At 33.6% G+C, this 25,357-nt stretch overlaps 3 protein-coding genes, 3 long non-coding RNA genes and 1 pseudogene across 7 annotated transcripts; 3 read left to right on the forward strand and 4 right to left on the reverse strand.

Moving 5' to 3' along the window:
- Nucleotides 1–849: 849 nt before the first annotated feature.
- Nucleotides 850–1,768, reverse strand: LOC148923470 (GDSL esterase/lipase At5g03980-like; annotated as a pseudogene). Its single transcript, XR_016132883.1, has 3 exons — nucleotides 1,595–1,768; nucleotides 1,245–1,500; nucleotides 850–1,161 (listed from the first exon to the last, which is right to left on the reverse strand). The product of XR_016132883.1 is annotated as a GDSL esterase/lipase At5g03980-like (transcript).
- A 773-nt stretch (nucleotides 1,769–2,541) lies between these two features.
- Nucleotides 2,542–5,022, forward strand: LOC148923471 (uncharacterized). Its single transcript, XM_089061503.1, has 6 exons — nucleotides 2,542–2,580; nucleotides 3,087–3,245; nucleotides 3,453–3,626; nucleotides 3,701–3,807; nucleotides 3,886–4,283; nucleotides 4,351–5,022. The coding sequence occupies exons 1-6, from the start codon at nucleotides 2,542–2,544 to the stop codon at nucleotides 4,872–4,874; spliced, it is 1,401 nt and encodes a 466-aa protein (XP_088917629.1). The 3' UTR covers nucleotides 4,875–5,022.
- A 102-nt stretch (nucleotides 5,023–5,124) lies between these two features.
- LOC125204670 (uncharacterized) lies at nucleotides 5,125–6,234 on the reverse strand. Its single transcript, XR_007173608.2, has 4 exons — nucleotides 6,089–6,234; nucleotides 5,954–6,009; nucleotides 5,537–5,578; nucleotides 5,125–5,446 (listed from the first exon to the last, which is right to left on the reverse strand). It is a non-coding gene; the product is annotated as an uncharacterized LOC125204670 (long non-coding RNA).
- Nucleotides 6,235–10,912: 4,678 nt separating this feature from the next.
- LOC125208677 (purine permease 3-like) lies at nucleotides 10,913–12,830 on the forward strand. The gene is made up of 2 exons (XM_048108334.2): nucleotides 10,913–11,696; nucleotides 12,350–12,830. The coding sequence occupies exons 1-2, from the start codon at nucleotides 10,929–10,931 to the stop codon at nucleotides 12,716–12,718; spliced, it is 1,137 nt and encodes a 378-aa protein (XP_047964291.2). The 5' UTR covers nucleotides 10,913–10,928; the 3' UTR covers nucleotides 12,719–12,830.
- A 736-nt stretch (nucleotides 12,831–13,566) lies between these two features.
- Nucleotides 13,567–15,353, forward strand: LOC125203147 (putative 2-oxoglutarate-dependent dioxygenase AOP1). The gene is made up of 3 exons (XM_048101442.2): nucleotides 13,567–13,935; nucleotides 14,139–14,472; nucleotides 14,902–15,353. Exons 1-3 carry the CDS (start codon nucleotides 13,595–13,597, stop codon nucleotides 15,139–15,141), a joined length of 915 nt encoding a protein of 304 aa, XP_047957399.1. The 5' UTR covers nucleotides 13,567–13,594; the 3' UTR covers nucleotides 15,142–15,353.
- Nucleotides 15,354–15,940: 587 nt separating this feature from the next.
- LOC148923472 (uncharacterized) lies at nucleotides 15,941–16,998 on the reverse strand. The gene is made up of 2 exons (XR_016132393.1): nucleotides 16,699–16,998; nucleotides 15,941–16,157 (listed from the first exon to the last, which is right to left on the reverse strand). It is a non-coding gene; the product is annotated as an uncharacterized LOC148923472 (long non-coding RNA).
- A 4,140-nt stretch (nucleotides 16,999–21,138) lies between these two features.
- Nucleotides 21,139–24,849, reverse strand: LOC148923473 (uncharacterized). The gene is made up of 2 exons (XR_016132956.1): nucleotides 22,322–24,849; nucleotides 21,139–22,012 (listed from the first exon to the last, which is right to left on the reverse strand). It is a non-coding gene; the product is annotated as an uncharacterized LOC148923473 (long non-coding RNA).
- Nucleotides 24,850–25,357: the final 508 nt, after the last annotated feature.

The following is a 25,357-nucleotide window of genomic DNA, read 5'->3' on the forward strand; positions in this document are numbered from 1 at the left end:
ATTTTTCTTTTAATTATTTGCAATTTTAGTTCCTCTCCTCTTCATCTTCATGTATGGAGAAAATATTCACTAGTTCTTCCACACCACTATGACACTATGAGGTGGTGTGTCCAACAAATTATTTATTGACAAATAGGAATTCAAAAGGGCACACATCCAACTAGACATGCGACACATTTACTCATTAGAAGGATCTATTCGTAAAAATTTTCCTTTATTTATTTTTTTATTTCTTTCTAAATTTTTCTAATCTATGAAAAAAATAAATATGATAAAATCAATATTAGAAAGACAATAAAACTATATTGTTACGTTTCCACATCAAAGTGAAATAATTGCATGTATAGTTGGATGTGTGCCCTTTTGTATTTCTATTTGTCAATAAATAATTGGTTGGGCACACCACCTCATAGTGCCATAATAGTGTGGAAGTACCACTGAATATTTTCTCATCCATTCTCTAACTTGAAGCATTTCGATAAGATCGGATTAGTAAGGATCATGATATTAAGTCCCGCCACTCCCTCATTGGGCCAAAAACACTTGCAAAATGTAACAAGCAATAGTATGTTACGAATAAAACTTACAATTTGGTTAAACAATAGATATTGAACTTAATATGAGATTTTTATTTATATTATAGAACAAAGAGAATTACCAGTACTATTTATTATAATTAATTTAACAAAGGAAGGAAGGAGTTAGCAACTCTAGCTATTTTTATGATCGACATAATGATCAACACCAATAATAAACGTCTTTAATTCATAAACAAGGAATAGAGTTGAAAGAAAAAGAAATTATTAGAAGACTAGTCTATTCAAAATTAAAAATCTAACATTAGAAAAATCACGGAAAATGAGCTAGTAAATCGCTCTTACATTTAATTACTAAACAAAAAAGGAAAATACTACTCCTAAAACATATTAAATAAGAATAAGGGCATTGGAGGCCTGTGAAGATGCTATGCACCATAAATTTAATTAGCCATAATCCTATACGCTTCTTCCGTCAAATTCTCTCCGTCCCAACTTATGTGTTTTTTCGGATCTGCGCACCTTGAAACTCCATTCGTTCCACACATTCTTGTCAAGTCCAAGTTGTAGTGCCCGTAATCTTCGGGTCCTTCGGTTCCACAACAAACTTTCAGATCCATTCCGGCTGTATTGTATATATATATAATCAAATTAATTAATTAGCTCAAACATACGAACATGTTAATTTATTGAAAGATGCATGCATACCATCAACAGAATAAGTTTCTAATGCTTCATATGCTGAGAAATAATCCCCATACACCACAACCACATTAGGGTTTTCAGCTTCTTGGTTGAATTTGTTGATGGCTTCTATCAGTTGAACATTGTGGTAGATTGCTAGATCTTCGTTCACTCCCCACATGTCAGAGTTTCCATAGAAAGCAGTACGATATATCGGAAGTCGGAAGATTGTGTATAGCCCCGGCACCACCACCTTTTTTGCCCCCATACTAACCACCCTCTGAAAAATAACAAATTAAAGTATAATTAGATCAAAATCATACTACATAAAATAGGGGTTTAGTTTTTTTTTTTTAAAGAGGATCGATAATGACTTTTTGGATTTTTGGTCCTCGAACAGAAGACATGATGGCATCCACAACTTTTGGCACCATTGTTTCTATTTCATGGATGGATTTTTCTTGAAATAATGCATAGTGATAGTCGCTACCGCCAAAAGGTCCCATGATAAAAAGCGCGTTTTCGAGTTCAGCGCTTCTTTGATTCATGTTGTTATGGAGGGAGTGGGAGATCGCCGGGTGGCTCTGCAAATGTAGCATTAGAAGCCAACAAAAGGAGGCTGAAAACACAGAGTGCGATAATCGATTTGGTTGAAGAGAAAGCCATGGTTTGAAATTGGAATAGTAGAACAATAATTACAAGATTGATTTAGAGAAAAGAAGCATTGCGTCAATAGTATTTATAGGTAGAGAAATATGCAGATTACAAATAGGATGGTAAATAGATTTTGCGTCATAAATAATTAACACGTCTATTTGAAATTAGTAGTAATAATGTAATTGACTCATGTAATAATTAAAATAACCTATTATAATCGCATTATAAAATATATGATACAAATCTCCACAATATATTTAATTTACAAGAATATATTCAAACGAATCAATAATATGGAGTACTATGGATAACATATCTTAAAATAGATATATAGATTTTGCATCATAGATAATTGATACGTGATTTTATCAATATTACCTTTTATTTTGGTGATTAAGGAGTCATTAACGATGACTCGTTGTCAAACCTTAATAAGCTTCCGGTTATTTAGTTTAATTAGTGAAAACAAATCTAATTAATTAATTAATTAATGGATCCTAGTCCTTGTCATAATTGAAGTGGATAATGTATATATACTTCTCCTTCTCCCTCAATCCAGATATCTCCTGTGTTTTTTTCTCCTGCATATATTAGCTGATCGATCACCGATTTACGCACGTGCATTGTTGTTCTGCAACGCAATAGTTTGCTTCAAACTCGAAGCATGGACAACGATGACAAATTTAAACTACCACCTATATATGTGAGTCAGATGAATGGATTTATGAAACATTATTTTTAGGGTTTTCCCAATTTGATTTCTCAATATGTATTCTCCTACTTAGTGAATTTGTATGAGTTTGGGTTTTCCGCGTAAATTTGAGTATACTTGTGTTGTTCTTGCTTCTTATTTATTTCGTAGATAGTTTTCATCCATGGGTTTTCCGCGGAAATTTTAGTGTTGTTGTGTTGTTCTCGCTTCTTATTATTTCATCGATAGTTTTCATCCATCCACATTTGATGCGGCTACTTTGATCATCCAATGTGTTTAAATTAAGTCATTCTTTCCCAACACTATCTTTACTAGAAATTTGAAGTAGGGTTTATCTAGGTTTAGTCTTGAATTGAAAAGCCAAGAAAGTCCTTATTTTATGGGATTATCACATGTTTGATACATAAGAAAAGCTCGGAAAAGCCATTCTTTAAACTTCACTTCACTATCTACAATTTCTCAGTTTATCGGCAATCTACTAACTAAGATGTTTGTAGGAATTAAAATCGAGGCCTCTTCTCCGATTGCGACCGGTGAATGCCGAGTCGTTTCTCGAATTGTGGGAATCAAGAATGTCAAGAGCCACAATGGCAGACAAGGAGAAGATGAAGGCTTCCCATATTGCAATCAACGCCTTTGCTGTAGGAAACTGGAAGGTAAAAAACCACGAAGTTTGGTAAATTATATCTTAATAACTTTAACATTTTTTTCAATTGTCTCATTTATTTCGATTCGAGGGTAGTTGTGTTGTGCATGATGTGACTAGGCTAATGTTAAAATCATGACATAGTTTGACCAAAAATTGACAAACATTGTGATTTTTCGGACAATTTGCCCTTTTAAAAAATCATTGGTTTCTGCAGAGGAAGTCTACTCACAAAGGCAACTTGACTGCCAAAATCTACTATGCCAAGAAGAAGCTAGTGTGGGAGTTTCTTGATGGGCAATTGAAGACCAAGATGGAAGTTTCGTGGTCCGATATCACTGCCATCGAGACTGGTGTGAACCCTGATAGACAAGGATGGCTTCGAATTCAGGTCTCATTTTCGGCATCCCATCTTTATATCAGCTTTGTAATGAATTGAACATGACTAGTTGAATTAATATGCAGCTGGCTAAGCCCCCTCTCTTCTTCCGAGAAATCGAACCTCAACCGAGAAAGCATACCATCTGGGAGAAGGCAGAGGATTTCACTTATGGTCAGGCCCTACTTTGCAGGTATGCATACATATTTCAATCTCGTATTTCATTCCCCAATCCGTGCGTACGTATATTAAGATTGTCTAACTATAACAGGAGACATAGAGTATTGTTCGCTCCCGAAGATCTTGATAAACACTACGAGAAGCTTATGCTAAACGACGCGCACCTGGCTGAACTTAATAGGAGGACCTTCCCGGCCCATGAATACCCTTATTTCTTCGCAGTTTTTCCATTGCAGGAGACCCCACTACAGCAGCAACAACAGCCAGTTTTGCAGTTACAGAAAAACTCTAACCATCCCACAACATCTTTGAATTCTCCCATTGTTATGCCATCAAAACGTAAATTTGGTCACGCGATGCAGCATCCGCATCAACACCAAGGTCCACTTTTTCCATCAGAGCAGAACTTTGATCGCCCGCAGCAGATACATAGTCGTCCCACAGCAGCTTGGTTTCACCAATCGTTGAATTCTACTGTCACAACACCAGGTATAGTAGCTATATATAGTCACCAATCTTTCGTTATACTAATCCCAACAATATTCTCTTGTGACAGCAAGAAACAATGGTGTAGTGGCATTGTCGGGGAATCAAATTAGCAACGAGGCAACATTGGTCGACTCATCACAACAAAACCAACTACGTGTTCGTCATCAATACTCATCTCCTCAGCAGCATTCCGAACACAATGAGATGGCTACCCCTTACATGAATGCCCCAAGTAGTTCGGTTCAAGAAAACCAACAACTCGTTCATCAAGAGGAGTATTCATTTCATCAGCAACATTCTGAGATCCCAAATAGTTTATCTCATCTTCAGCATTTTGAGAGCCGGAGTAGTTCATCTCATCAGCAGCATTCTGAGATCCCAAGTAGTTCGGTTCAACAAAACCAATTTCTTGTTCCACAGCAGCATTCTGAGATCCCAAGTAGTTCTGTGCAGAGTGGCTCAGCAACTGGTGAGCAATCCTTGGATGATGCAATATACATGCTAGAGAATGAAGCACAATGGGATGCTGGCGGTGTTCCTTGTTACGTGCACAGTATAATTGGGTGCTTCACTTGCACTACTGACACTTAGATATTTTCTCCCTTGATCTGTCTATTGGTTAGATTACATCTTGGTAATAGCATGCATGAGTTTTTTTTTATTTTTTATTTTTATTTTGGTAATCTATTAAGTGCCAAGTATATATGTGTAGATACTTTATTGTAATCTAAAAGCTTCAATACAGGTTAACCCATGTTATATTTTTGGACAATAACTAAGAATTTTGCAAATACATTTGTGTTATGATCTCATAAAGAGTTCCAATGAAGTTGAGCTAATCTTCTCAATAATACAACTTAGGATATATCAAATAATTCATAGTACATAACCATTCAATAAAAATTGCTACCAGAAACGGAAGAGAGATACATTCAGACACAAGCCATTTCATAACAATCTTATATCCAGTAACCATAAGTAGGCACAAAAATAACATGTTTAAATAGCATACATAAAAATCGACGAACACGACAGCAATGGCAAGCAACGAGCTAGCTGTTTCACCAAGTCACGTTCAGGACTCACTTTTTGCCACTCTTCTTCAAACCAGAACCTCCAAATGCCCCTTTCTGCTGAGCCTTTGCCTTGAGCTCCTTAAGAGCCTGGCCAAGAACATGAAATACGATTATCAATTATCATCGGAGATATTAGAGACGGATCCAGAATTCAATTATGCAGAGCAAATAGTTTACCTTCTCCTCTTCTTTCTTCTTTTGAATATTAGCCTTGTCAGTCTGCAAAATTAAAAAAGGAAATAAGAAAAGCCATCCAAAGAAGCATATGCTTATTCCAATATTTTCAAGTATCTTGAAAATTAAAGTAATACAGCTCAGGAAAACAATACATGTACAATTTTAACATTTAGTATGCAATCTCTTGCTCATCAAGAACAAAAACAAGAGAGAAACAATGTGAGAAAATTTGTTCTAAGATCATGGATTTGGTGGGTAGGAAGTTCAATTTCAACATTATGCAACAAATATAATTCAAATGAAAGCAATAATTCAGAGAACTTTATACATTCATAACACAACATTTTCCTTAAGATGCCACAGATGCACACACACACACACACGCACAAAACAGGAAACATAGTTAAAAATCAATACCTCGTCATACTCTTTCTTTTCAGCCTTAGGTTGCTTCAAAGGCTTGGCTTTTCCACCTGATTCAGGGCAACAAAATAAAAAATACAGCAATAAAAATCAGTAGGAAACAGTTGCGCGTATTAGATGAAGAAGTACCTTGCTTGGATGACATGATTGAATGATTTGGTTAGGATTTCGCAGTGATCGCAAAATTGAGCTTCGGATTAAAGAGATCAGCACGATACCCTAATCGAATTCGTCAGAATCAATTTGGGAAATTTTCTGGAATTCAGATGAGCTTTTTTATACAGCTCCGTGAATTCATACGGATTTACTGTTCTGCCCTCCCATGTTCCAATGGACGAAGTTATTTTGAAAAGGATATTTTTGTAAATTGAACAGCCATGAAATTTTGAAATTTTAAACATTATTCCAATTCAACAAAGGATGTAGAGGTAATAAGAAAAAAAATAAATGAATTAAATGTTTTACCAAATCAATCGAATTTTGTCAGAATCGAAATTATGGCAGATTTCATCATACTTATTGCTGAGTGGAAACTATAAGATTTATTAAATTACTACATATAAGTTGATTTTTGTATTTCTAGCTTTTTTGTAATTTAACATTTTTTCGACGTTAATAAATTTATTTATCTTGCCATTTTATCCATGACTTCTTATTTACTGACCTTATGATTTTATTTTAGTAATTTTGTACTTTCATAACCAAGTAAGAACAAATACATGTTCCGGATGTGTTATGATTTCCATGCCACATATTTTGAAGTTGTGTTCAAGCTAGAAAATGAGAATTTACAACAATAATGATATTCACGACATGATTACTTTAGTGGGGAGGACAAGATGATACGAACGATGTTGGAGTTGGAACATGACAAGATATTGTTCGTTGTGATCAACTTCACAAATTTTGTTTTCTAGATCCGTCACTGTATAGAATCACTCAATTTGAAATGACAAATGTGGGATTGGATAATCAATTTATTAGGTGCTATCCTACCAATTTAAAAATAATGTCTATAAATTTATTTCGAAAAGTTATAGGTGTAATTAAAAAGAAAAAAAAGGTAATACTATTAAGTTATTAACCCTTAATACGAATGCATAAATATACCATGGAAAAGGATGACGCTATGTTCTATTCAGAAAATGGGCCTGGACTTGGTTTTAACTTTGGATTGGGCTTTTGAACTAATCGTCATTTCTCAAATGGGCTAGCTTTGAAATTGGGATGGATATAGTAAATAAATAAAATCGGTATTACCTAATGTTATTTTTATTTCAACTTAAATAATAGAATCATAGTTAAATATCATTTTGCTTTGATCCCGAGTCGTCTTTTTTTTTACTGTTCCATTGTAATTGTGTAATTTTTTTAGAAAAAATTCAACAAATTCATGCTTAAATGGGAAGGAGGGGATACTTTAAGAAATGAATAAATTATTATTCAAATAAATCATAATCAGACCAACAATATTGTCCAACTGAAAGATGGTGTGAGGAGGATCGAATATTCCAAAATTGAGTACTTGATCCCGCTGCATATTCGCCACTTCACCCTAGTTAAGATATTATTAATTTGGTTGCGATTTTATTATTGATAAATAAGCATTTGTTAAATTAACAATTTTAGAAATTGACTGAAATCTAAAATATTAACGTAGGCAGTGAGCAGTGGGCACGGGTTATATGGCCTTAATTTTAAATGAATTTGTATTTTTATATCCAATTTTTATATTCAATTAAGAATAGGTACTATATACTAATATCCAATTGATTTTATTAATAATAAAATATCACTACTTTTATATGGATAGCCTATTTATTTGAAAATTTTAGTTTGTGATATATATGGACTTTTGACATCTTAAATTATGCTCAATAGCCTAGTATATTTATTAGAAATTAAAATAAAAAAAAAAAATAAAGATACACAGTCAACAACTGACTTCAAGGATATATATAGATTTCGTGGATCCAGTTCAGAATAAGGGATATACTTTCATTCCAATTGTTTTTATTAGTATTATATAATCATTGAATATTAATTATATGTCTAATTATGTACTCCTAAACTAATTAATATTGACCATCATTTTTCCTAAATAAGAAAACATTTGTTTGGGATTTGAAGCCAATAGGAAGAACCAAAATGTCGCATTTTCCACCTCAACTTGATAGTAGTGGCTTCTGATATGCTATCATCGTTTGCTATATGATTGTGTGATATAGACGACTTGGTTGTATATCGGCTAATAAGCAAAATGAAAATCAATCTTTTAATTTAGATCCTTTATATTTTTATTTAAATTAATCAAATACAAAATTATCATATTCCAACTGTTTTATAAATCCAAAAGGCTCTAAATTGAGCTCGAGGAAAAAAAAAACCAAGAGTAGCAATGTGATGCACTAGTGAGCAATAAATATAAAGAATTTTAAGAAAAATGGATTTAAATAAATGATTTGCTGATTTAAAGAGATAGTGACGACTAGGCCTGTCAAAATGGATATCGGGTATTGAATACCCGATATCCAAACCCGAAAAAGTCGGGTATTTGGATACCCAAAACCCGATTTTTCGGGTATCGGATCGGGATCGGGTAGTGAGAATTTTGGATGACCCGATACCCGATCGGGTATACCCGAATTCCCGATTTGTTTTTAAAATTAATAAAAAATATATATTTTTATAATTAAATGTAATTTAATTTCTTAATTATATGTGAATGGATGAAAGATGTTAATATGTAATTTAATTTCTTATTGTGGATGAATGAAAGATGTAATTTTTATTTAATTTCTTAATTTAATTTTTTATTTTGGATGGATGAAAATGAAAATACAATTTAATTTTTTAATTATATGTGGATGGATGAAAGATATTAATATGTAATTTAATTTCTTACATGTGGATGGATGAAAAATGTTAATATGTAATTTAATTTCTTAATGTAATTTAACTAATGAATTTTGTATTTCTCAAAGTTTGTAATTATTTTCTCTAAAATTCGATCTATTACACGAATTTTGTATTTCTAAAAATTTGTGGTGATTTTCTCTTAAATTGAAACTACTACAACAATTTTGTAAATCTAAAAGTTTGTAGCTATTTTCCCTTGAATACTACTTCAACTTTGTATTAAATTCGAAATAAATAGTAGTATTAAATAAACTCTAAAAACTGTAGTAAATAATTTTCTAAAAAATCAAAAATCAAAATCACAATCGGGACTGGATATCCGATTTTTCGGGACTGGATACCCGAGTCGGGTATTTGGGTATCCGAAATCAAATTCGGATCGGATATCAGGTATTGAATTATGGGAATTTCGGGATCGGGTACCCGAAAATTTCGGATCGGATATCCGCAGGTACCCGATTTGACAGGCCTAGTGACGACCGAGATAAGTGCATTTTTTCAGAATTGAAATACGTGATAATCACAAATAGCAAAAAAACAATGTATTTTTTAGAATTGAGTATGTGATAATCACAATTAGCAAGAAAAAAAAACTCAAGTATGACATACAAACTAAACCAATTTATGTTAGAAAATTTTTCTATGATCAAAATCAATACCATAAAGTACTGACAACAGAAAACCTTAGAACTTGAAAGGTTAGCCGGAAAAACCATGAACATCCAATTTATTCTCAATTATATTATCATGTGATAAAAAAATTGGCCGTCTTTCAATCGAATAAAAAGGATGACATCGTTTAACTCGGCGACAATGACATCCACCCACGATTTATCGGTTTCCACATCACAGACCATTCCAAACTCCATGTTTTTCCAATTGATTTTGAAAAACTACGGGATGAAGCTCAATTTAACCAAATTTCCTGATTTTTCCGACAACCAACCCAATCATAAAATATTATTCCAACAGGGAGTAAAACGTTAAATGTGGAGTAGTTGATAAGGTTTGATGGGACAAATACTAATGAATAAAAATTATAATATAGTTCAAAATCTCTGGACATAACCTGTCAAACGGCCAACATCGTCTTATGATTAGTCTAAAATCATGTTACAAGACAAATTAGGTAGTCATATCCTATGACTGTCCTTGTACAAATCATGTTCTTTGCGTATATGCTTCTGCCTAAATCTTTTGACTTTTTCTTTTAATTGATTGCGCTAAACACCATTTAGGTATATGTGAATACAGCTTAATTAGCCACATTTGTTAATGTTCATATCATCGACATTGTTTTTCTCATTTTTTAGTATACTAGCTAATTACATCTTATCTAAGTTCGATTGTAACTACATTTTGGATAATCCAAACATAGAATTTGCAATTTTTTTCTATGAACAAATAACAAACTGCTGATTAACTGAGTCCATAAAGAATGGGAACAATATGAACATCAAGAACAACAATACAATATCAAAGATGCAAAAGTTAACAAAAGAACCAAATATACCACCATCTTATTTAAAGTGACATATTTTAATTTTGAAATATAACATTCAAAGTGATAACTGTTCCATGTAATTAATAGAGTCGTGTTATATTCCTTTTTCGGGACGTTCAAACACAATGGAGTCATTTCTATATTTGTCAAAAGATTACTATACACTTTCTTTCATACTTTTTCCTATCTCATATTATATTCTCTCTTCATCTCTCTTACTTTGTTCACTCCACTTCATATATTAAATATCTACCGTGCCAAAAAGAATTGTCTCTATTAACATGGAACGGAGGGAGTACATTTCTATAGAATACACTATTTATTCTAAAAAAACACTACATAAAATCTCTTGACGAATAAGAAATGTGTTTCTTTAAGTGAGACAGAAGGGTAATATACATAAAAAAGCAATGTCAAGCCCAACCATTTCCTTGAGTAAAAGTATCGATATCGCAAAACACAACACATCCAAACAACATCTACACATCAAACAAATAAGAGGTCTTTATTCAAATGTATTAGTACTATAAATTAAGGGATTAAGTCATGGAAATTCCACAATTTATTTCAATAAACAATATTCCCCCTAAAAAAAAGGAGGGAAGAACCAAAATGGAAGAAGACCAAGCCGCCGCCACAAAGAAGGTCTATCTAGCCATCAACATCCTCCTCCTCGCCATCGGCAACTGCGGCGGCCCCCTCATCATGCGCCTCTACTTCCTCCGCGGCGGCAAGCGCATCTGGCTCTCCTGCTGGCTCGAGACCCTCGCCTGGCCCCTCCTCCTCCTCCCCCTCCTCGCCGCCTACACCCGCCGCGCCGCCGGCGAATCCACCCCCATCGTCCTCATGCGGCCGCGCGTGATTCTCGCGGCGGCGGCGATCGGCACGATGACCGGCTTCGACGACTACATGTACGCGTACGGCGTGGCGCGGCTCCCCATCTCGACGTCGGCGCTCGTGATCGCCACGCAGCTGGCGTTCACGGCCGGGTTCGCGTTCGTGCTCGTGCGGCAGCGCTTCACGGCGTACACGGTCAACGCGGTCGTGCTGCTTACACTCGGGGCCGTGGTGCTTGGGCTCCACTCGAGCGGGGACCGGCCCGAGGGGGAGACGAGCAGGGAGTATCTGATGGGGTTTTTCCTCACGCTGGCGGCGGCGGCGCTCTACGGCCTCATCCTGCCGCTGGTGGAGCTGACGTACAAGCGGGCGAAGCAGGCGCTCACGTACACCCTCGTGTTGGAGATTCAAGTTGTCATTTGTTTCTTCGCCACCGTAGTTTTGACGGTCGGGATGATCGTCAACAAAGATTTCCAGGTAAATCGAAGCTCTGACAGAAATTGCGTCGAAAAGTAGCAGTTGCAGATTCTCATATTTCAAAAAGAAGTTTATCGTCGAAGAGAATAAAGTAAATGAAAGAATAGAAAATAAATGTGCAAAATTTTGTCAAAAAAATGACTTACTCGGTTTGTCCCACTAAATTTGCCATGTTTTGACTAGATAGGAGGTTTAGAAAATGCATTCTCTCCGTCTATAATTAAATGCCTTATATCTGACTGGTACGAGTTTTAAAAAATTGTGTGACTTTATAAAATAAAGCGGATAGAAAAAATTAGCGGAATGTTGGTCCTATTTTTATATATTGATTTTATAATAAAATGTGGGTTGAGTGAGTTAGTGGAATGTAGGATCACTTACTAAATATAGTAAATGCGAAATGAGACATTTATTGGCGGACGGACGAAAAAGGAAAAATATGACATTTAATAGCGAACTGTGGAAGTACAATACTAGGAAATCAGTTGAAAAAGTTGGTGGAACGTGAGTCATATTTTCAAAATAGAAAAAAAAAAGTCAATCAACTAGCTCTAAAGCATAGTATTTTTTAAAATTGAGTATTAAATGCAACTTAGCTGGTAATACGTTTCGTTTCGTTTCGTCTCTAACATTACGATTGGATTGTTTTGAAGGCAATCTCGAGAGAAGCGAAAGAATACGAGCTTGGGGAGACAAAATACTATGTTGTTCTCGTTGGCATAGCCATATTTTGGCAATGCTTTTTCTTGGGTGCAATTGGAGTCATCTTTTACTCATCATCGCTTTTATCAGGCATTGTCATCACTTGCCTTCTTCCCGTTACTGAATTATTAGCTGTTGTTTTCTATCATGAGAAATTCCAAGCAGAAAAGGGCATCTCTCTCTTTCTCTCGATTTGGGGCTTTGTGTCCTATTTCTATGGTGACATCAAACACAACATTATGATGAAGAAGAAGCAGCACAAAGACGACAATGTGCAGACTGAAGAAACACAATTGGCTGATCAAACTTGTATACCTTGATTGATCATTCCTTTTTTATGATGTTTATATGTATGGATTTGCTTACTCTGTTTTGGTTTAGATATGTATTGATTTTAATAATAGAATGCCTTAAGGTATTTCTATTGTCTCTTTTCTCTTTATTTTTCATATTTATACTTTTTCCAAGCATATAATGAACGTATGTGTTTAATCTACTCGAAAATAAATTAACATTCAATTTATTCTGAAGTTTATAGTAAAATCAAGTTTTCAATTCAAAAAATGATTATTGTCCATTCACCCATTTCAAGTTACTTTCCAATAACAAAACCATTTATTTCCCATTTAAGGTTGCTTTCCAACAAATTCGTCAAAAATGATTATTTTTTCTGTTTTCTCTCATTTATTTTCATTATTATAGCATGGAGTACTTTTTTTTTCAGGCATGAATTCGATAAAGAAATTATAGCTTTTCAAATAAGATATGTAAATATTCTTAATTAGGTTGGACAATAAGTCTATATCATATCTTGAAATTTTTCAAACTTATAACCTTAGAAAAGAATTAGAAAATCTTCAAGAAATATATGTCTTCTCAAAGAAAAAATCTTCAAGATTAAATCTACATATTTATTTGTTCAATCTTAGCTAACTATGGACCCAAAAATGTACTATTTCAGACGCAATTTGTTTTAACCTTTAACTTCCCCAAAACATGTTGTAAACATAAACATCATGAAACCCATTATTGCACTGAATCTTATTCTAATCTAAACAAGAAACATATCTCAGAATAACTTGATCTTTAATTATCTTCTCATTACAAATATCTGAGTTACTAATCAATTTTCCAACATCAATATAATTATTCAAAATTAGAAACCATATAGACCTTGTTCTTCATTTTACAAAAAAATGGGCTCAAAAACCCAAAAACTTCCTCTAATAAACTTGTCCAATTTGAGAGAGGAAAACTGGGAATCTGTGAAAATCCAAGTAAGGCAAGCATTGGAAGAATTCGGTTGCTTCGAAGCTATATATGATCATATCCATCTTCATCTCCAAAAAAAAGTTCTTGATGGATTGAAACAACTGTTTGATCTTCCTTTACAAGTCAAATTATGCAACAAAGCACAAAAGCCTTACCACGGCTATGTTGGACAAATTCCGAGCCTCCCGCTCTACGAAAGTTTGGGGATCGAAGACGTGACGTCTTTCACTAACCTCATGTGGCCCGAAGGCAATCCATCTTTCAGGTACGAGCTCATCATGTTTTACTAGTAGAGTGATACGCATAATCAGTGGCTGACGCAGAAAAAATATTGATAGAAGGTTCTAATATATTTTTTCTTACATACTAAAAAAACAATAGAAAAATTGATAGAATTAGACAAAGGTATACATACTTGTGAGATAATTTTTTCAATTGGCAAATGTGTTAATTTTCTACTTTTACCAGGGAGACTATTCAATCCTATAGAGAGAACTTGGTGGAATTAGACAAGATTGTGAGGAAGTTGGTGTTGGAAAGCCTTCAACTAGGGAAATACATGGATGATCACCTGAACTCGACCAACTACGTTGTTCGAGTTCAGAAGTATGATAGCCCTCCAAACCATGAGGCCGGTCAACCGGGATTATTACCTCATACAGACAAGAACATTCTCACTATATTGCAGCAGCTTAATCAGGTTTGTGGATTGGAAATTCTCACTAAAGATGGCAAAAATTGGATCAATGCACAACCAACTTCTCCCTATTCTTGCTTTGTCTTTGTTGGAATCTCTTTCCATGTAAGTCCTTCACTTATTCTTGATTTTGACTGTCTTTCTCGGTTAGTTGCTAATTAACCACATTCATGAATCAAATCTATGAACCCAAAATAGAGAATGGCCTAAAATTAAATGGGAAAAGATGCAAATTAAGAAAAAAGGGGCCTAAAAAGAGTTTAATTAAATGATGCAAACGGCATCGTTTTTAGTCACATGTACAACAATCTTTTTGTAGAATCGACGTTTTATTCACGTTGTAAAATCGAGCTTCCACGTCACCACAAATTTCATCAAAAATTAGTTTTGTGGGAAGATTGCGTGGCAAATTATAAATTAATTCGCAGGATTTGAAAGTTATGAGATTATTCAGAAGTTAAGCAAACTAAAGTTATAGTACTCAACTACATATTGGATTTGATTAATAATATACATGATTGAATTAATTTGCAGGCATGGACAAACGGCCGATTGCATTCTCCCCTTCACAGAGTGACGCTGACCGGGGACGAAGCTCGATACTCGATTGGATTATTTTCGGTCCCGAAAGAGGGGAGCATAATCAAAGCCCCAGATGAGATGGTGGACGACGATCACCCTTTACTCTATAAGCCCTATGATCATCACAAGTTTATTGAAATTACTAGCTTAGAGGCTTCTCCAAATTCTCTCAAGGATTATTATGGAGCCTAAACTCTACATATTTATTGATAATCTTGAACAAATTTATGTTAGTTAATTTATTTATATATATGCGTGTGTTAAATTATTATGCATAATATGTAAAACTATTCCTAATAAGTTCCTTATTTATCTGGTCATAGTTAAAACACATGTTTTATCAAGTGGTTGTAGAGGCTCCAGGGCGTGGTCCGAAATCTAATGGGCCTTGGGTTTAGATTTGTATAGATACGTTGTTGGATTAGTTTACGGCTTAATTTTGATCTGATTATGGAGTAATTTTCTTCAAGATCTTTTTAATATTCTCCATCCCATAAAAATATATGCACTTTATATTTTCGTCCGTCATAAAAAATATGAGAATTGCTATTTATGGGAAGTATATGTTATCCTCACCTCATTACTCTCACACATCAATTTATTTATAACTTATACCACTATGACTCACTATTATTCTCGTGTTATTTCAAATACGCATTTTTTATCGGACAGAAGAAGTAACATTTTTTTCTAATATAATTATCCATAAGCCATAACTATTTTGCGTCTATATAAAATTTAAATTAACAATTATGCTATTATATTTATAGTGAACTGTGCATAAGACTTCCTCCTTCCTCAAAAATTAACAAACTTATAAATGACATGGGTTTTAATGTGCATGTCTGAGAGTGGTGAAAAAAGTAAGAAAGAGAGAAGGAAAAAAGCAAAGTAGTCTTAATAGATTATGATATCCACATTGTTAGTTAGTGGTGTGTAATTGGTTAAAATTTTCTAGATTTAAATTTAGTCTAGTTATGAGGACAATCCAAAGATAAAATTAATTTATTCTCAATTCAAATAATATTATAATGGGAATTAATAAAAAAAAAAGGAACCTTAGACATAACAACTAAAATGTTGATATCTCTCTAATTCTTTTCATTTATCCAATTTTTGTTAATTTCTTGGGAGTGGAGACGGAGTAGAAGCGCCGCCACATTTCACGGTCTCACACATGCTCACACAATCACTAACCTTCGTCACATCTGTAATATGATAAGATCAACTGAATTAATATTATATATTCATTACTAAATGAATTGCAAATATTGAGGATACTAATATATAAAAGGGAAAACAGCTATAAAAACAATTCTAAAACTCTATCAAATTTTGGCCTGTCCCGAAATTTTAAAATATAATCTTAAAAATCGTAAAGTTTGGATTTATTTCTAATTATTCTACGGCCAAAATATTTGCTTGCCTATGTGTAACTTCTACGTATGATATAGTTACATCATATAGCTTACTGGAGATAACGTTTGCATATGATTTCCTAAACGCCATTTCAACAATAATATTCCACGTGTGATAAATGCAAAAAGATTCCAAGCCCTATGATTTTTTCAACTGGTGTTTATGTTACAAGATGGACCAAACTTCATGATTTTTTCTATGCACTAATAAAAATGAAATGAAAATAAACTAATTTTTTCGACACACTAAAATGACAAAAAAAATTATTATAGTTAAGGGACGGAAAGTAACAAGAACATATGAATGTACAAGATGCAATTAAATACATACCATCCCCAAATTTGGCACATTGATCAACTGCACAACCATAATTGCAGTAGACCTTGCTTGAAGCATCAAAATTAGCCTCAAAATCTTTATTAAGGATACATTTGGCTAAACAGTTTGCTCCACATATAAATTTATCTGATTCGAAAGCACAACCAATAACACATATTCCAAAGCATCCCTTGAAATCAGCTGTTGCTTGACCTGCAAATACTAACATCAATACAAACACCACAATTGCAGCTTTGCTTTGATACATAATTAATAAATTGTGATATTCTTTATATGAATATTTAGTCTTGGATTGATGATTGTTAGGGACTTATTTGCTTCATATATATAGAGGTAAAAACAATGTTTATTTATGTTAAAAATTTATATAAGAGAAATTGTCTCGAGTGTAACAACTATTCAACTATAGATTGGGATATATACTAAAGAAAAGGTAAGTATTAGTTATGCTTTGACTGAAAAGGTAAGAATTAGTTATGCTTTGACTGAAAAAGGTAAGGTTAAAGAAATTCAGGTTAATGATAAGGTTTATTTATGTTTAAAAAAATTATATATGAGTAAATTGTCTTGATTGGAATGGATACAAGTGAATTTAATAACAACTATTTAACTACATATTGGGATATATATTGGGTAGTAGTGCTACCATAGATAGGATAACACCATTCCATCAATATAGTCCGTTAAATCTCATTTATGGACGCCTAGGATTAAATTTCGTGAACAGAACACAGGTTGCGTATTAGATATTGCAGTCTACTATATTAGATATTGTAGTCGTGGTAAACTGCAATATTGTTGTGGTAAAACTGCAATATTCAATGAATAACACTGCAATCTGGTAACTTAAAATTAGAAATTTCCTATTTTACCCCTCCGCGTTTTTACACGCGGCAGCATGACTAGCACACGATTTTCAGATCCAATGGCCTAAAATGGTGGTATGGTGTTACAATAAAGAGGGTTGTCATATATATAGGATGTGAGGTCATGGAGGTCATGTTAAGATCATTTTATGTCATGCTTATTATAATGACATAAAAATAAGCTTACGATGACCTAAAATGACATATGTATGCTTGGTTCTGTATTTTTGTATTAAGAATGAGTTTTACATAGACTCATTCTTAATACAAAACTACAGAACCAAGCATACATATGTCATTTTAGGTCATCGTAAGCTTATTTTTATGTCATTATAATAAGCATGACATAAAATGATCTTAACATGACCTCAAACCCAAATTTTATAATATGACCTAAAACTGCTTTATAATGACCCACTGTGTTTTTCTTTAATTATTGACCATTAGATTGAAAAATCTCATGGTTAGGATTTGGTCTGGATTTTGTATTGAGATGCATTTTTGTATTGATCATTTTCCTATATCTCATGGTTAGGATTTGGTTTGGATTTTGTATTGAGATGCATTTTTGTATTGATCATTTTCCTATATATATATATATATATAGGATTGTGATCAATTGAGATTTTTTATGCTAATTGATAAATGAGATGCAATATCAGCCACTCATTTTTATTAAATGAGTGGTCCAGATTTTTCCACATGGAAAATATCTTTAGATTAATTAATTATGAAAGGGTAGAATGGTAATATCATGGTAAATTTTATTCAATAAATATTTTTTAAAATTTTTAATTTTAATTTTTTATTAATTTTTTTTAAAATTTTTTAAATTATTTGTTATTTTTTTAAATTTTTTTTTATTTTTTTAAAAACTTTTTTTTTAAAATTTTTATTTTTCAACTACATATACAATTCATGTCAACTACACACATATAATGTCAACTATGAGTACAATCCATGTCAACCACACACACAATTCATGTCAACTACACACATATAATGTCAACTATGTGTACAATCCATGTCAACTACATATACAATTCATGTTAACTACACAATATAATGTCAACTACATGTACAATTCATGTCAAATAGTATTTAAAGTTGTTGACATTTGATGTGTAGTTGACATGAATTGTATATGTAGTTGAAAAAAAAAAATTAAAAAAAATAAAAAAATGAAAAAAAAATTTAAAAAAATTTAAAAAAAGTAAATTAAAAAAATTAATAAAATTACAATTATACCCCTCCGTTGACATAAAATACATGCTGTTGACATTTCACAAATATTCTGGATGAGTGGCTGAGATTGCATCTCAATTCTCAATTAGGTTGATAAATCTCAACCTAACAAGACCCTATATATATAGGGATATATATAGGGATGCATTAATATGACAATTAATTATCATAATAGTTTTAAGTGGTTAAAGGAATCTTATGTAATGATGGGATTTGTATTAATTTGTCTTTTTAAGGGATAGTATTTGAGAAATTTAGAGGTTACAATATATAGGATGTGATTCATTAGTTAATACATCGGCTCACTATTAAAAAAATTCATTAAGAGCATTCTGTAATGTAAGAGATGAAAGTATTATTTTTTCATCTAGACAAAATAATCTTGCAATAATATATTTGTACATAACATAAACATGATTTTATTCGAGATTTGATTTTATTCGAGATTAAATTTAGAACGTACATTTCCGGATTTATTGGTTAAGACTCATAGTGTAACACTCCGAGTTTTCGTGCACTAGTTTTAGAGTATAAAAAAAAATTAGACGAAAAGACGATTGGAATTAAAATGCAAGGAAATTTAAGTTTGTAAACTAGTACAATTTTTTGGAAGAAGGAAAAGAGAATAAATTAGTATAAAGTACAACACATGCTATACAAAGTGGATACATGGAGCTACAAGTAAGATTCCTTTCAAAGCTACATTTCTACGGTACAAGATCTTATACTCTACTCTCTTCTCTTCCCCATCCTTCTCGAATTTGGCATCCCATAAGACTCCAAATTTGACAACCAATAACACCAAGGATCCTGCAAAAATTTAACACCAAAAGGATTATTAGAAATAGGCTTCACAAAGACTCAAGGTTGGAGACTTCTCCAAAATAGCAAGTATGACCAAACTTACACAAAAATGGTATACAATTGGATAAACACAAGGAAGAGACAAGCTGGCAGCCCCAAAAATAGGAGCCTTTGCCCCCAAGACTTGCACAATTAAGTAAATAAATATGATGCCAAGAAAGAGATGGAGCTGGCAGCCAAATATGGGAGTCTTTGTCCCCAAGTTTCCAACACAAGAGGCCTATATAAGCAGCCAGGGGCGGAAGGAGGGTGGGGCCAGGGGGGCCCATGGTCCCCCACCAATTCTAAAAAAAAACTAGGGGTATTTTAGTAATTTTACATTAATTATAATTTTTAATATAAATATATATATATATATATATATATATATATATATATATATATATATATATAGGGTCTTGTTAGGATGAGATTTTTTGGCATAATTGAGAAATGAGATGCAATCTCAGCCACTAATTCACAAGATTAACTTAATGTCAACAACTATCACATTATGTCAACACGGGGGTATAATTGTCTTTTCATTAAATTGTATTTGAAATCATTTTCTAAAATCCTCTCTAAAACTCTAGCTGCAAAGTCTTCAAATATTCAAATCTTCAAATCTTCAAATCTTCAACAGTCAAATCTTCAAATCTTCAACATTCAAATCTTCAACATTCAAATCTTCAAATCTTCAAATCTTCAACATTCAATAAAATAACACTTATTAAAATTTTAACAACTAAAAAATAACACTTATAATTCACATATCAATACCGAGAATATCGAATGTCAACAACTCGTATTAAAATGTCAACAACTAACAAATAATACTTACTATTCACATATCAATATTGAGAATATCGAATGTCAACAACTCGTATTAAAATGTCAACAACTAACAAATAACACTTACAATTCACATATCAATATCGAGAATATCGAATGTCAACAACTCGTATTAAAATGTCAACAACTAAAAAATAACACTTACAATTCACATATCAATACCGAGAATATCGAATGTCAACAACTCGTATTAAAATGTCAACAACTAACAAATAAACTTTACAATTCACATATCAATACCGAGAATATCGAATGTCAACAACCCGTATTAAAATGTCAACAACTAACAAATAATACTTATAATTCACATATCAATATCGAGAATATCAAATGTCAACAACTCCTATTAAAATGTCAACAACTAACAAATAATACTTATAATTCACATATCAATATCGAGAATATCGAATGTCAACAACTCCTATTAAAATGTCAACAACTAACAAATAACACTTATAATTTACATATCAATACCGAGAATATCGAATGTCAATAACTCGTATTAAATTGTCAACAACTAACAAATAACACTTACAATTCACTTATCAACTACGATGTCAAAAGCAAATATTATTTTTGTCAACTATGATGTCAACAACAAACATTATTCATGTCAACTACGATGTCAACAACAAACGTTATTTATTTCAACTATTATGTCAACAACAACATTTTACAAATAATTAATGTCAATAACCAATATTTTCATGTCTAACGTTCTATATTATTTATGTCAACAACAACGTATTACATATAATAGTTGACATTATATGTATGTAGTTGACATGAATTGTAACTAACTATTAGCAACTAATTTCCAACTGAAGAATTTCACCAAACACCTAGAGTGCATCATGATTAAGCTTGATTCTCCAATCCAGCTCACATCCCAATTTCCACAAATATAAACTCAAATCTCAATCTTAATTTCAATTTCAAACTCAATCGAAGAATTAGCCCCAGAATTAACTAGAATTGTCAAATATCCCAACCATGTCTTCGTCGCGAAGTTCTCTCTATCCTGAAATTTATCAAACAAATCCAAAATCCAACTCTCAATTCATCCCCAAAAATTCATCCTCATCCACCAAACTTAGTAGCTCGATGAGGAGACGCAGCCTGAATAGCTGCTCTGAAATTGCAGGATCTCAACGCGCCGCCGCAGACAAATTCCAACGCCGAAACCACCGCTGATTTCGCCTTCACCGGTGCCTTCTTCAGCTTCCGACTCCTCAGCAGCTTCTCGCCATCGGAATAGCCTAATTTGTAAGTATGCAGAAAAAATTCGCCTCTTTCTCTCCCGATCGAGGCGGTAGCTCCATGAAGTCATTAGATTCTGGCCGCTGCGCCGCGTCGAGAAGATTCTCCAGCCTCCGCCGCCGCTTCTCGTTCCAGATTCTATCCTGCCGCCGCTTCTCCAACCATGTCAGAATATCTCACAGTATTGCCGCTCATAACCTTCAAATACTTGACTCATCCTTTAACTCCTCATCAATCTCCTGCAATCCTCAACAACAATTCTCAATTCTAAAATTAATTAAATAATCCTAAACACTACAGATTCTCATTTCTCAAATTTTATTCGTCGCCAGAGATCCGATCAAATTTTAAACTACCAGCCGATTCTAGTTTCTTAAAATCATACACCATACTCATTCCGTCAACACCGGTATCTACCAATCCAAATAGATATTAAAGCACTGATTCGATAAACAGAAGCTATTAATCACCGGAATTCAATGAAATTCGAGAATGTGAATTGTGAAATGAGGAGAGCTTGAATTTTGATCAATTGATACGATTTTTACCTTCAATTGCTCAGATCGGCGCGGGAAATTAACAGGCAATGATCGGAGAATGCACTCTGGAATGATCGGAGAACGCACTCTGTCCGATTTCGCGCATGATTTGCTAGCGCCACTTATCGGCCTCCGCCAGATCGCGGCACTCCGATGCCAGGTAAGGGCGGCGCTGCTTAGGCGGCTTCTTCTCCTCTTTCATGGTGATGAAACGATTCAGGATGGACTGCGCTTTCTATTCGTTGCCATGGCGGAAAAATTGGGGAGGAATTAGGATTTTTGGTGGAAGGAGTTGTGTGTGGGAGATTGGGAATTGCGGTTATATTGTTTAAATTACCATTTTGTCCTTTCATAATTAATTAATCTAAAACTATTTTCCAAGTGGCAAATTTTGGACCACCCATTTAATAAAAATAAGTGGCTGAAAATGAATCTCAATTCTCAATTAAGCTAAAAGTTCTCAATTGATCACAACCCTATATATATATATATATATATATATATATATATATATATATATATATATATTATTAAATATAGGTTTCAGCAAAATTTGCATGAATTGTTTCCTCTCAACAAAATTTATATGAATCATTTCCTTTTATAGTTTTCTCCTTTTGCCGTTCTATAAGTCTATAATCTGAAATCTGGTTATCTAGAACTAGGTATATTTCAAAACTAAATATAATTCAATTGATTTTTCTACATATGTTGTTTCTTTGTTCGGCGTCAATAATTATGTAAATTGAGGCCTAAATAATCATATTTCAAGCTCTAAATCGGTACACATAAAATTCAAAGGAGGAGAAAGAAGATAAACTTATGTAATTCAATGGCTATGGTGGTTCTGTCGTTGGAATTCTTTAACCCCAATTCTTTATTTGATGTGTATGTGTTAATAGTTTTATACTATTTTTATTAATTATTGTTCGTAATTGAAACTTTTTAGATTTGAGCAGATTGTATATTTTGGTTACTCTTTATTGTTTTAGTTGTGAAGTATATATAATATGAACTTTATCCTTTTTGTATATAATTTATATTTTGCTATTCTTAGTATAGAAATATCAAATATTTTTCAATAGTTTATTTATTAGTTAAGTTGTCATTGATCTTACCTGTTGCCACTGCATCAGTAGAAAGAGCATTTTCAGCAATGAAGATCATAAAGACTTCTCTACGTAATAGCATGGGAGACCAACTATTGAATGATTGCTTAGTTCCTTACATCGAAAAAGATGTGTTCGTTAAAGTTAATTACTAATAAAACTATTATGCACCGATTTTAGAAGATGAAGAATAGAAGACAAATGTTATGACGTGATTACATTTAACTTTTACATTTTAAACCTTATAATTTAATTTATTACTCCCCCCGTCCCGCTTAAGATGACACGTTTTCCTTTTTAGTTTGTCACAACTAAGATGACACATTTTCTATTTTGGAAACATTCTCTCTCCAATTAATACACCCAACAACTTTTTCTCACTTCTATTAAATTATTCATCTTTCTTTCTCTCTCTATTTTAATACTTACACCCACCTTTTCTCTCTCCAATTAAACACTTTAATCAATAACTTCTAAAATCTCGTGCCGGCTAGGGAATGTGTCATCTTAGCCGGGACGGAGGGAGTTTTTTTTTTTTTAAGTTTAATTTTGGACCCCCATGATAAAATTCCTGGCTCCGCCACTGTAAGCAGCCCCGTACCTTTCCCCTCCCCTCTCCTTTAGACACCACAAATTCACTCAAAATCAAGGAGTGCAGCAAGGAAATGGGAGGAGCAAGAAGGCGAGGAAAGGCAGCGGCGAAGCGGGGGAACAGCCGCGAACCAAGAGGATTCATCGAGTGAGGTAATTACCTCAACACCCAACACCCACTTCGCATCATATAGAGCGGCCACAATGAGTAGTCAAGAACTTAGACTTGCTATAGGAATTTTCCACAAGACTTAGCATAATTTTCTGCCAAGAATCACGACATAAAGCTTCTGCCACAAACCCAATAAATGGACTCAATAATCAAACTCTCACAAGATCAAAGCTCGGACATCACCAATAGTCAAGAATATATTTTACATAGTTTTGCTAAATAAACCCACGAATTGAGCTAAGCAATAGAAGGCAGAAAACTTAGCTTATAGAAAGATTGTCTGGCGGTGGCGCGACGGAGGCGGAGAGTTCCTACGTGACGTCGATGGAAGGCGACGAGTAGCAGGGGAGTTTTGCCGCAGGCGAAGCTGCAGCTTGACGAAGAGCCGGACGGCGAGACCGGAAGCGATTTGGCGAGCCTGCAGAGGCCGAGAAAGGGGCTGCCTCGCACGGTAACACCTCCAACGCCGGAGTACAACCACGGCGGTGACCGTTTCCTCCGGAGAAAGAGAGAAGAAACCGGAATGGTTAAGGCGCCGCTACTTCTCCGATTTCGAATTTTGGGGATTTCGAATTCGCCGAGAAATTTATGGGAGTGAAGAAGCCGCCGCTGCTTCTCTACTCTTTTGATTAAGGATTTTTAATTGTAAAGTGAATTGGGGAAGAAGTATCGATGGAGGAAGGAGTATATTGGGTTCTATTTTGTTGGGCTATGTCCCATTTAAATTAACTTTAATGGGCTGTCATGTTATTATGGGCCACAATTTAAATCAGCATATGCCTAAATGAATTAAATGGAGTATGGGATATTACTATTTAATTGTTGGGTCAGGAGGTTAATTGTTTTGGGCCAAAGTGAGTAAATGAAGTAATGGCCGATGCAAGTTGATAAAAGAAATTGATGAGATTTTAATTGTTGAGCAATGGTAGTAAAAGATTAAACAAAGAAATTCAAAGAAAAGATTTAAGAAAGGATTTTTCCTAGAATCCATATTAAATGCTCAATTAATTATTTAGATATGGAACCTCTCCGAACTTAGTAAAGTGAATGAATAAATCCTACGACTTAGTGAAGCCCGAGAAAGGACTAGAGATCCTATGAGAAGAGACTAAAGATTAGGCGCTATCCAATAGGATGCATGCATTCTTCTAAGACGAAATAGTTCAAGTACTA

Source organism: Salvia hispanica, chromosome 6 (genome assembly GCF_029641045.1).
Source record: "Salvia hispanica isolate PSC_SH4W2 chromosome 6, Shi_PSC_v1, whole genome shotgun sequence".
In the NCBI taxonomy this organism is placed as follows: domain Eukaryota; kingdom Viridiplantae; phylum Streptophyta; class Magnoliopsida; order Lamiales; family Lamiaceae; genus Salvia; species Salvia hispanica.

Bases quoted from the DNA above. Each gene is read 5' to 3' on its own strand.
- LOC148923471 (XM_089061503.1), top strand. From the start codon at position 2,542: ATGGACAACGATGACAAATTTAAACTACCACCTATATAT. The intron at 3,808-3,885 runs GTATGCATACAT...TAACTATAACAG, and splicing joins GGTCAGGCCCTACTTTGCAG to GAGACATAGAGTATTGTTCG. The intron at 4,284-4,350 runs GTATAGTAGCTA...CTCTTGTGACAG, and splicing joins TTCTACTGTCACAACACCAG to CAAGAAACAATGGTGTAGTG.
- LOC125208677 (XM_048108334.2), top strand. From the start codon at position 10,929: ATGGAAATTCCACAATTTATTTCAATAAACAATATTCCCCCTAAAAAA. The intron at 11,697-12,349 runs GTAAATCGAAGC...ATTGTTTTGAAG, and splicing joins TCGTCAACAAAGATTTCCAG to GCAATCTCGAGAGAAGCGAA.
- LOC125203147 (XM_048101442.2), top strand. From the start codon at position 13,595: ATGGGCTCAAAAACCCAAAAACTTCCTCTAATAAACTTGTCCAATTTG. The intron at 13,936-14,138 runs GTACGAGCTCAT...TACTTTTACCAG, and splicing joins GAAGGCAATCCATCTTTCAG to GGAGACTATTCAATCCTATA. The intron at 14,473-14,901 runs GTAAGTCCTTCA...ATTAATTTGCAG, and splicing joins TTGTTGGAATCTCTTTCCAT to GCATGGACAAACGGCCGATT.